Here is an 11366-nt window from a genome sequence, read left to right as displayed (position 1 = left end):
AAAGCATACAATGGTACAGAGTTTACTTCAATACAGCAATCTTGCCCTCATGTCCTCAATTTTGTTATCCAGTGAGTGCAGTTTTTCCAACTGCCTTGGAGTTCTCCCCCCCCCCCCCCACCTTGCTTTCAGCCACGGCAGTGAACCTTACAGGTGCCACAGCTGACTGGTCCGGTTTCTTCAGTCGATTGTGAGATTTGAAGATCATTGAGTTGATTTAAAACTCCATTGCTTGGCACAAAGTTGCAAGCTGCAGATATATTTAATAGAATTTTTGGAACAATTTTCTGCAGCCCACAGAACATCACCGATGATCACTGCCGCTATCTTGTTCTTCCTTGTTCACAAGGAACTTGCTGGGACTAGAGGGCCCAAGTTTTAAGAAGAACTGGACAGGCTTGGAGAGTGAAGGCAAAGGAGGCTGAGGGGTGACTTGATAGATGTGCATAAAACCCAAGAGGAACACAGATAGGTGGTCTTTTCCCCTAGGGGTACAAGAGTCTAAAACTAGAGGGCATGGGTTTAAAGTGAGAGGGGAAAGACTTAGAGGACCTGAGGGGCAAGTTTCAGGGGTTTATTAAAACATTCAAGAAGAGTTGCTAAAAAAATTAGCATCCTGCATTTGATGACATAGTGACCATATTTCTGGCATCTCAGGTAGACACCATGGCCGAGAAAGCTCACCAGAGCCCCTTACTTTCTTAGGAAGCCAAAGAAATTTGGCAACCTTCATCAATGCACCAAAGAAAGCATTCTGTCTGAATGCAACACAGCTTGTACGGGAACTGCAGGGTTGTGGACATACAGCTGCAAGAAAAAGATAGTGAACCTTTTGCAATTACCTGGTTTCCTGCATTAATTGCTGAAAGTGTAGTCTGATCTTCATCCAAGTCACAATAATAGACCAACACAATCTACCAAAACCAACACAATCATTTTCATGTCCTTATTAAACATATTGTTTAATTATTCACAGTCCGGGCTAGAAAAAGTATGTGAACCCTTCTATTTAACAACTGGTAGAACCTCCTTTAGGAGCAATAACCTCCACCGAACATTAAGCTTCAGGTGATGAAGCACTACCCTGACATTCTCCTATAAAATACCTCGATTTAATTTTGAAATTCATTATTCCCTCAACGACTGCAAGTTGTACAGGCCCTGAGGCAGCAAAAGAGCCCCAAACCATGATGCTCCTTCCACCATGCTCCAGTTAGAATGAGGTTTTGGTGTGCATTGCACCCCCCCCCCCCAAACACAGCAGTGGGCATTTCTGCAAAAAAAAGTTCAATTTTTGTCTCCCCTGTCCACAGAACATTGTCCTAGAAGCGTTGTAAAACACCCAGGTGGTCTTTTACAAACTTGAGACACAAACAGACAAGTTCTAGAAATTTCTGCAGGTCTTTTGCTGATAACTTTGGGTTCTTTTTCACCTCCTTCAGCTTTGCACCTTATGCCCTTGCTCTTTGCAACTCACTCACTCCTAGGGAGAGCAGCAGCAGTACTGAGTTTCCTCCATTTGTAAGTAATTTCTCTTACTGATGAACACTCAGGGCTTTGGAAATGCTTTTCCAGCTTCAGCAGGAAAGCTGTTTTCACTGGTGAGACTAGAACTAGGAGGGATAGCCTCAAGATTCGGGGGAGTAAATTTACGATGAAGTTGAGGAGGAACTGCTTTTCCCAGAAGGTGGTGAATCTGTGGAATTCTCTGCCCAATGAAGCAGTGGAGGCTACCTCAGTAAATATATCTAAGACAAGGTTAGATAGATTTTTGCATAGTAGGGGAATTAAGGGTTCTGGGGCCCAAAACTGCTCACAATACACCAAGTGCAGCATGACTAAAAACTCAGAATTACATCCCTGTTGTTATATTCTAGTGCTCTCGAAACAACTAACATTGCACTTGCACTGTCTCAGCCTGCTGGTTAACCTTTAGGGAATCCTGCACGAGGACTCCCAAGAACATTTGCACCTCTGATTTTTGAATTTTCTCCCCATTTAGAAAATAATCTATGCCTTTATTCCTCTCCCATCGAACAGAAGATACAAAAGCCTGAAAGCACATACCACCAACCTCAAGGACAGATTCTATCCCGCTGTTTCACTCTTAAACAGACCTCTTGCATGATAATATGGACTCTTGGCCTCACAAACTCCCTTATTATTACCTTGCCTGTACCACACTTTCTCTGTAGCTGTAACACTTTATTCTATATTCTATTATTTTACCTTGTACTGCTTCAATACACTGTAATGAACAGAAAAGCTCTTCACTGTATCTCGCTATGTGCGACAGTAATAAGCCAATTTCAAAAGGAAACCATGTGGGCTGATGAGAGTGTTATAAAGCTCCATTGTGATTTGCAAACTTTTACACTCATGCCCCAAACAATGACTTGGACCCCAGGACTTTTCATGCAATTGGTTTATATTGCCACACGTATAGCTTGCATGCCACTTATACAAATCATTCCAAACATTGAGGTAGCACAAGGGAAAAACAAGAACAGAATATAGGATATCAGTACATTAATGTGAAGGAGTGGCACCATTTACCGTAGGAAACACTGCAAACAGCTGTTATCGAAGTTGTGTGCAAATCTTTTTCTAGGAACACCTTAATCCTTAAAAAACACAAAAAAATAGTTAACCTCCAGGAATGCTGCTTGACCAGCTAAATTCTGGTAATTTATTAGACTGCAGACTGCCAGATAAAATTCAAAAATTAGTTAACATGTTACCTGCAATCTACTGCTACATTTAGAGGCTTATTAAAAAACAATTATTTTGATTAATTAGAACATTCCTGCTTGGCGTTACAGATCCTTGGAAAGGGAACGACATGCTTTACGAAGAATACAAACCCCATCACATACTATCGATTAACGCAAGTTTAACAAGGAATGTGTTACAAATGCGTTTGAAAAAGTTAGGGACTTTAATAAAACAGGAAAGGTCAATACAACAAATGAAACCGTGTCAATACAAGTGCGTGGTGGAATTTATCAAAATCAAGTTTGCAACTTTTGCAAAACACTCCACGTAATCTCAAACTCAAGCCATTCAGGGTGAATATGCATTTTACGACCGTTTTTTTTATATTTAAGAAAAACATAACGGTGTATAATTCGCAACTCAATTTAAACGCGCCATAGACAGAACAATGCGTCCAATCCATCTCATGAATAGTTTTTAGCCATATATTGGAATAAAGGAGGGGGAAGGGAAACCTTTGAAAAAACGTTTATTTCGCTGCATTCACAAACTCCATGCCTCCTTGCAACCCCACAAGACCCTCCCCTGCTACAGAATCTTCCAGAAAAACGGCGTACACAAGGTATCGCCGCCAAGGGGAGGGGGGGTGAAAGGAGGGTGGGGCTAGTACAGAGAAGAGTGATGGACAATGAGGGAGAATTTACAGCCCACCTCCAGCACTTGTCTCAAACCCGATTGGTAGACAGCGACAGAAGACCAGTGGCTATTGGCCAGTGCCCGCTGTCCATCAGTCTCAACAGGAGTACAGCGGGAGGCCGAGTTGTCAATCAAGGGAAGGGGCAGGAAAAGAGGTGTAGCCATTGACTGCCCATCAAGTGAGCGACGCGGCCTACCAATCCACCCCCCCTTCATCCAACCGACCTCCGGCGCGACAATAAACAACAGTAACAACGATTACCGCCGCCAATAAGCGCACCGCTTTTACTCTGTTTACCTGTTCCCTAGAGGAAAAGAACCTTGGGCCACTTCGTGAAAGGCGAAGATAAACGTTGCTTTTATGTATTTTTATATCGCTTCTCAGCGCCGACTCCTCTCGTTCTGCGGAACCCGCCAAAAAAAAAAATCCGTCCCCCTCCCCCTCCTTCTCCACTCGCTGGCGCCAACCCACCGCAGGCAGCTGCGCAGGCGTGGTGCCCCGCCCGCCCACGTGGGGAGAAAAGGCGGGAGAATGGGGGGGTCCGAGAGGGCGGTGATACGACACCGACCAGCCAATAGAAGGTGCCATAGTCCGTCCCCCCCACGACAGTTGGCAGTGGAAGAGCTCCGTCCCACCAATAGGAGGGAGGGGGCGTGAAGTTTCGAAGCCCTATATAAACTGTGGCGCCAGCGCGCTTCGGTCTCTTGCCCTGTTGTCGACGGTGCGAACTGTTGGTTGAGGTTCTTTTTCTCTTACGAAATAATTTTTTTCTCCCGACGGTGGCCCCACGTAAATCAGGCAAGACGGCGCCCTCATACGAACGCGATATGGAGGTGAGTGATGTATTTTTCTTTACTACCTCACCGTCTCCTTTTCCTTGATGAGCAATGACGCAGCAAAGAATAGGTAGCCGCCATTAAGCCAGTGGGCTGTTATGGTCTGGAGCTTTCCCTTTCCTACATTCACTTTAGTTACTCCTTCAAATGTATATGTACTTTTTTTGTTGCTATTCACGGGTAGGTTGGTGTTATCTTTTGCTAGAAAGAAGTTTCGCTTGGTAGTGGTTACCAAAAGAGAATGTTCTCAAAATGGCGGCCTATCTTTAGACGCCACATAAGCTTCACTCCAGTGCCTCTAAAGTCTGAGGGAGAGTCCCGCTCCCCTATTAATACATAATCTGTATCGGTCGTGGGAGGATTCTCGCCCTGTCTATTCACGACCAAATTTTTGTCCTCCGATCGGTCGTCTCGCCAACATGGCGACATCTTCCAACCCGTCTGTGTCACATGGCAGATCCGCTATCTTCACACAATGTAACTAGTGAGAAACCCCAGGTCTGACAACATTAGTCTACTTTTTCGGACTTCGCCAGTGTCCGTTTCAGAAATACTGTTCGGATTCAATCCACCTATTTCAAACGGCAATGGTATAGTGGGATATTGATTTTTTTTTTCCTCAAAAAAAGTGAGGTTTGATGTATCCGTCAGTCTCCCCTGACGAAATGGCTGTTCATTGCATGAAAATGTTCGTAAGTTCCGCCCGTTCGTTCTTATTGTCCTGTGACTGGCGGCAGCTCGTCTTAAAATGGCGGCTCGCCACCCCACCCAGTCTTCGGGGACCATGGGGGCGTGTGAGTACGCTGCCGACCTTCTCCCACTTCGCCATACAGCCACTGAAATGAGAGGCTGGGTCTATCCAGCCCTCATCACTTTATTCCGCCCCCCCCTTCTCCCACTCCGGTTCCTCTGCCCCCCGGCCCTCGTGTCTCCGTCCAACTGACCTCAAAATGGTGGCATGTCGCCTCTCCTTTTACTGCAGGCGGCGCTGTTCTTCATGGGAGTCGGAGTTCCGTCTAATAGCCACGGGGCCTTTTTGAATGCCATTACCCCGTTTGGGATTGGCTTAATTATTCCCAGTTGCTTCGTGTGTAACGATTCCTTGTCTTTTTGTTAAGTTAATGATTATGTTAGTGTTGGAGATCGTAATCTCCTGTGGGTGTAGACTGGAGCCGCTGGGGTTGAGATGCAAGGCAATACATCTCCAGTTTAAATTCCATGCTGAATTTTTGGACGATCAAGAACCAATATAAGTTGACACTCTCTTATGCTCCAGGCTTCAGAATGCATAGATTGTCTCTCTAGTGAGTAAACATTTATCAGAGGGGTGATTTGTTTCTGGGTTGTAAACTTGTTTTACAATCTGGAGATGAAGAAACTGTTCATTAATTTCTGATGGAATCACTTGGATTGATTAGTGACTATTTGGTTCTGCAGCAGAGTGCAAGTTAAACTGTACAAGCACTTGCATTGCCAAGCCTGTCTATGGTCATTTTTTTGTTCCCAGATGCTGGGTATACTAATGCGGACTACTTTCCGTTTTGCAGGACTCGCAGGAGCCCGAACAGTTGCGGAAGCTCTTCATAGGAGGTCTGAGCTTCGAGACTACAGATGACAGCTTGCGAAACCACTTTGAACAATGGGGTCGGCTGACTGACTGCGTGGTAAGTTCTTTACAGTGGACCTTGTTCTTGGGTACCTCAGAGCTTACAGTTATGACCCTTTGCTGTTTTTTCCTGCCAGGTCATGAGAGACCCAAACACAAAGCGCTCAAGGGGGTTTGGATTTGTCACTTACTCGTGTGTTGCAGAGGTGGATGGTGCGATGGCTGCCAGGCCGCACAAGGTTGATGGTCGTGTTGTGGAGCCGAAGCGTGCGGTGTCTAGAGAGGTCAGTTGCCTTCTGTTCAGTGCCTGCAAGCAGCTGACTGTACTATGCCCAAAGCACTGGCTTTCTAATAAATTAGTGTCAAAGCAGAATAATGTCCATAAGTATGGTTTGTCTGGTGACAGTTGAAAAGCTGTTCCTTAATTTTGTGGGTCTTCAGGTAGCAGTGCCACCTTGATGGTAAGAGTGCATCAGTGTAGTGTCTAGTAATGGATACCATGTGGTCTTTTGTGCCAGGATTCCACCAGGCCTGGAGCACACTTAACAGTGAAGAAGATCTTTGTCGGTGGCATCAAAGAAGACACAGAGGAGCACCACCTCCGAGACTACTTTGAGAAGTTTGGCAAGATTGAAGTCACTGAGGTGATGACAGATCGCCAGAGTGGGAAGAAGAGGGGGTTTGCCTTCATCACCTTTGATGACCATGATGCAGTTGACAAGATAGTTGGTGAGTAGCAGTAGGTGTGTGGGGTTGGGGTTATGGCAAGAACTGCTGTTTATTGCTTTTTTTTTTTAAATTGTAGTTCAAAAGTACCACACAGTGAATGGGCACAACTGCGAAGTGAGGAAGGCACTTTCACGAGAGGAGATGCAAAATTCAGGCATGAATCAGAGAGGTGAGCAATGTACAAATTGAGTTTTTAACATCCACATTCATAAATGTCCCTTGTGCACTAGCCTTCCCTGGCAAATGGGTCTGGTCTGGGTGCAAGATCTGAAAGGGTTTGTTCTTGTACTGTCCCACTCAAATGCAGTCTCCACTTCTCTTCCTACCCACTCCTTAAATTCCAGGTCGAGGCAGTTCTGGCAACTTCGGTAGAGGCAACTTCAACAATTCTGGGGGCAACTTTGGTGGCCGTGGTGGAGGAGGGAACTTCAACAGCCGAGGTAAGGTGTTTAGGTCTCTGGGAAGTGGGGATCTTGAGTAGGGTAGGGTCAAATCACTAATGTGCCTCTTTTTTTTCAATGCAGGTGGCTTTGGCGGTTCGAGAGGAGGTGGCGGATATGGGGGCTGTGGTGATGGATACAATGGATTCGGTGATGGTGTGTGCTTACAAATAAGGATGGAGTTAGTGAGACTGCCCATGATGGACTGAGTCCAGTGATTAAATGCAACTTTGTATCCCTCATGCAGGTGGTGGCTATGGTGGAGGTGGCTACGGCGGTGGTGGCAGAGGTGGTCCTGGATATGGTGGCAGCCCCAGCTATGGCAACCAGGGTGGAGGTGGCGGCGGCGGCTATGGCAGCGGAGGTGGAGGTGGTGGAGGAGGTTATGATGGCTACAATGGTGGATTTGGTGGTGGTGAGTTTGCCAACCTCTCACACGTCTTGAGCCTGTGTTTGGCCTTTCATTCACCCTGTCTCTTTTACCCTATCCATATGTGTTCATGTACCTGTTTCATTCTCTTAACCACCCCCACTCTTAAAAAATCTTCCATCTTTTTGTTTTCCATGAGTAGGAAACTGCCTTTACTCTTTACTGAAAGAGACATATAGTCTTTCTCTCCCCCCCCCCCCCCCCACAGCTGTGAACCCCATATCTTGTAATTTGCTCTGTTACTGCCATCTTTACCCCATCTTTCCTGGTGCAGCCCAGGTCCCACTTATGTTTGCATTGTGACTTACTGCTGGCTCTGCTTGTAGGAAACTTCGGAGGTGGTGGTGGTGGCAACTACAATGACTTTGGTAATTACCCCAACCAGTCCTCTAACTATGGCCCCATGAAGGGAGGTGGAGGCGGAGGTTATGGAGGCAGGAGCTCAGGTGGCCCGTATGGAGGTGAGTGTTGTCAGCCTGTGTTTTATTTCAGGGATGGTGAGCCTATGGCATGTGCAATATTTTTCCCCTCAAGTCTTCAAACCCCACCTATTAGGAAAAAATGAAAAGTAATAGCTGTTCTGAGAAACAGCACACTTGGCCTTGTGATTTGAACTTTGCATTTGGCCTGTGGCTTATTGTCCAAATTGCTTCCAGTTCATGAGTAATCAATTAGAATCTGTTCAAATCTACTAGGGGAGAACTTTAAGAAGGTTGCTTGAGCTCAAAGGTTTGCTTCCCTTGCTCTGACTAACCAGTTTTTCCCTCCTGCAGGTAACTACAGTGGCTCCAGTGGTGGAGGTTCCTTTGGCCGGAGGTTCTAGTTTTATGTTGCAGGTGCGTTCTGCTGGAGTGATTTGGGAACTTGGAGTGATTTTTGTGTCCTGGTTGGCATGGCTGGGCTGGTGTGGGGGTGGAAGTGAGGGGAGTGACAAAGCAGAGCCTGCCATAGATGGGCAACAGGCTCTCTCTCCCCAGTTTACAGCTGCAGGCACTCCTGGCCTTCAGGAGAAGTGAAATCCAGAAGTTGCGATGGGGAAAGGTGGGGTATCTTGTATGCAGCATCCACTGTTCCTTCATTTGGGTCTCGGTGCCACTTCTGAAGTAGTCAGTTTCATCCTGTGGTGCTGGGATTTAGTAGGTAAATGAATGCTTTAATATTGTGGGAGTGGGGGGTGGGAGGGTAGGAGAGTGGCAGCACTGCTTTGGCTTCCCGCTGCCCCTCCGCTTACTGTTAAGAAAACTCGTTTTAGGAAATGCACGATATAATAATTCTATCCCATGTTGTTCAACAGGAATACAGTACTTAGCAGGAGAGGATGAGCCAGGAGTTGTGACAGGGAGAGAGCCAGCAGGTTACTACAATACAAATCTCAGCCAAGCGCAGGGTACAACTGCTTCCGGAAGAAAATGTCCTTTGTTTTAGTCAGAAAAGTCAGTGTTTGATCTCATAAAGTTTAAAAAAAAAAAAAAAAAAAAAAAAAAAAAAAAAAAAAAAAATTTAAACCCATGTGCATGGTTATCTGCTTAAGGACTGTGTTATTTTGATAAACTGTTGAACAGGTTATTTTATAGTGAACTTTTTTCCTATTCCCTTCTGGAAGTGTACAACAAACATTCCAGTGAGTCTTTGCTAGACAAACTTTGATTTTATTGCTCCAGTTTTCAAGTGATAAATGTATTAGTTGTGATTATGATTAAGAATAAAAAAAAAAATTCCATTGACTAGTCCTGCAGGTAGTCTGTTTTGTTTGAGCTTTATGCCAGATGTCCCTTACTGCTTTTGTCACTTAGCTTTGGTCCTCAGCCAATGTTTCCATACTTCTATCAGAAGCTGCCATCCATGCCCCATCTCTTCCTGCCTGCTCCACATGCAAGTGTTCAATACAGGGACCCTTCTGAATGTGATAGAAGGCAGCCTGTCTATTCCTTTTAACTGTTGACACCCTTACTAATCAAGACCTTGTCAGCTTTTGCTGGTAGATAACCAATGACTTGGCCTGCCCAGCTGCCTGGTAATGCATCATACTCTGGCCTTCACAAATAGACAGTCTGTTCCACTGATCCACCTTTAAATATGTTTCAGTGAGACCCCCCCTCCCCCCTGATCATTCTCAGCTCCAGTGAGTACAGCCCAAGTGACATCAAATGTATGTAATAGAGCTTGGTCCAAGTATAAACACTATCCTGCTTCCAACCCCCACCCATTCTGTCAGGCCCAAAAAAATGTTTCGCTGCTTTAAAGTAGTTAAGATGCCAGGTCAAATGGGGATCTACTGCCCCAGACTTGACCTTCCCCACTGGATGTGGGGTCTGGGACCTTTTAAAGAGATTCCTGCTTGCACTCATCACCCCACTTCCAGAATTTTGTGCAATAGCAGCAGTCAGGATTTCGAAGGAGGCCTGATGTGTAATCAGACCCAGTTGCCTGCAGCGAAGTCGGCGGAGGAAAGTCATGCTGCTTTAAAAGAAACTGTGTGTGTGTGAGTGCGTGTGCTACCTTCGGCTCTTGGCTCGAGAGATAGGACGAGGCAGGACACCGGACGGCATCAGCTTCAGCAGCAGCAGAGGAGAAGTCTAGACTTAGAAGCTACGAGCGTACTCCTGTGTCCGAGGGTCAGGAGCAGCATCAGCAGAGGCCAGCTTTGTTCTCGCGTTTGTAGTTCCTCGGACTTGTTGTTACTGGAGGCTAGCGTTGAGGGCTGCGCCATGGGAGGCCAGCAGTTCAGGGCTAGCACAGCCAGAAGCCTTGCTACCACTAAGACTAAAGCAGGCAGGCAGACTTCCCAGGGCCGTTGCTTTCAATAGGTAAGGCTGGATTTCATCTTACTTTTATTTTGATGTTTTTAAAAAAAAAAAACACGGGTGATTTCAGTAGCGGGAAAGCTTCATCTGGCCTGTTCTACCAAGCTGGAGGCTTGATTGCCCCTTGTTGCTTGCAGGTAATGTCTGGAGGGATCACCATACAGCAGATTGTGGGCTGCACTTGTACTCCCTGGCAGTATATGTCCTCAAGGTATGTATGTGAATTGGAATTGGTTCATAATCAACAATCTAGGTGTGATGGCCAACAAAGCTTATCAGTGCCTTCACTTCCCCAGGAGACGAAAGAAATAGAGCATTTCTGCCGACCCTCAAGTTGAAACATCCCAACTGGATGCTTAATGGCTTGGTTACAGCTGCTCTGCAAGTGACTATGAAACTAAAGAGCTAACCAGCTTTTCTATAAAAATGATGAAACATGAAGCTCAAGGGACTATTGAATGTACACCTAGTGTACATACAACTGGATGTGACCTCAATCTACATCATACTGCAGACAGGATACAAGCTTGTACTGTTAAGGGATTGATGCAGATCAGTACTCACTAATCTGTGCTTGCACACCTGGTCTGTCTTCAGTAATGACCGTCTTGTTTTTCTCCCAACAGGTGAAGGCTGGTGGGAGCTGATAATGGTTTTTAATTTGGCTCCATAATCCTGGATGTTCCCTCTTCTGGACAGAGGGTATTCACACAACATTCAATACTATGTATTCTTTCTCCTGTAGCTGCTGTGCAGATGTTTTTCTGAATGTTAATTCTTTGTAAAACAATAAAGGTCAGATTATTCCTTTGTGTATGTATGTTGTATTTTGTGCAGTGTTTGGGGGGGGCCTTTGGAATGGCCAGTGTCATTGGAGCAGTGGTCTTGGGGTAGTATGTGGTTTGTGCAGCTGTATAACATGTAGCTTTTTGGGGTGAAAGTAGACAAATTTATTTACTGGTTATATTAATTAGTTGGTGCATGTCCAGAATATATCAAAATAAAAGTTTAACCAGAACACACACCAATGCCTTGTACATAGTCAATGCTTTTATTACTGTTCTGATGCTTTCTTGCTAACCAATGATGCTGCTCCTTGTACTTAAATT

General features: G+C 45.5%; 2 protein-coding genes across 6 annotated transcripts in view; one reads left to right on the top strand and one right to left on the bottom strand.

Annotated features, from left to right (window-relative positions):
* The window catches only part of LOC140193672 (chromobox protein homolog 5-like), a 14631-nt gene extending 10754 nt beyond the window's left edge, over nucleotides 1-3877 (bottom strand). The window contains exons 1-2 of one of the 2 annotated variants that reach the window (XM_072250839.1): nucleotides 3710-3877; nucleotides 2557-2624 (exon numbers count right to left, since the gene is read on the bottom strand). The gene's annotated coding sequence lies outside the window, so the exon portion shown is untranslated. The remainder of the gene's footprint in view (nucleotides 1-2556; nucleotides 2625-3709) is intronic. The other variant, XM_072250838.1, reaches the window with a different exon arrangement.
* A 229-nt stretch (nucleotides 3878-4106) lies between these two features.
* Nucleotides 4107-11073, top strand: LOC140193671 (heterogeneous nuclear ribonucleoprotein A1-like). Of its 4 annotated transcripts, none has more exons than XR_011884915.1 (12): nucleotides 4107-4245; nucleotides 5796-5912; nucleotides 5992-6138; nucleotides 6373-6583; nucleotides 6660-6752; nucleotides 6928-7023; nucleotides 7108-7179; nucleotides 7271-7438; nucleotides 7780-7914; nucleotides 8227-8289; nucleotides 10395-10468; nucleotides 10884-11073. XR_011884915.1 is itself a non-coding variant. In XM_072250837.1 (11 exons), the coding sequence occupies exons 1-10, from the start codon at nucleotides 4240-4242 to the stop codon at nucleotides 8274-8276; spliced, it is 1095 nt and encodes a 364-aa protein (XP_072106938.1). In that variant the 5' UTR covers nucleotides 4107-4239; the 3' UTR covers nucleotides 8277-8289; nucleotides 10395-11073. The 4 variants fall into 4 exon arrangements, 2 of the variants coding, with proteins under 2 accessions (XP_072106938.1, XP_072106937.1); XR_011884914.1 differs by having other exon boundaries at nucleotides 10554-11073; XM_072250837.1 differs by having other exon boundaries at nucleotides 10395-11073.
* Nucleotides 11074-11366: the final 293 nt, after the last annotated feature.

The sequence above is a fragment of the Mobula birostris genome, unplaced genomic scaffold (assembly GCF_030028105.1).
Source record: "Mobula birostris isolate sMobBir1 unplaced genomic scaffold, sMobBir1.hap1 scaffold_691, whole genome shotgun sequence".
Lineage (NCBI taxonomy): Eukaryota > Metazoa > Chordata > Chondrichthyes > Myliobatiformes > Myliobatidae > Mobula > Mobula birostris.
Note: the sequence above shows the minus strand (reverse complement) of the source record. Positions and strands in the feature narration are given on the sequence as shown.

What these genes read in the sequence shown, in the direction of transcription:
- LOC140193671 (XM_072250837.1), top strand. An exon ending in GTCGGCTGACTGACTGCGTG is followed by an intron (nt 5,913 to 5,991) that starts GTAAGTTCTTTA and finishes TTTTCCTGCCAG; the next exon opens with GTCATGAGAGACCCAAACAC. An exon ending in TGCAGTTGACAAGATAGTTG is followed by an intron (nt 6,584 to 6,659) that starts GTGAGTAGCAGT and finishes TTTAAATTGTAG; the next exon opens with TTCAAAAGTACCACACAGTG.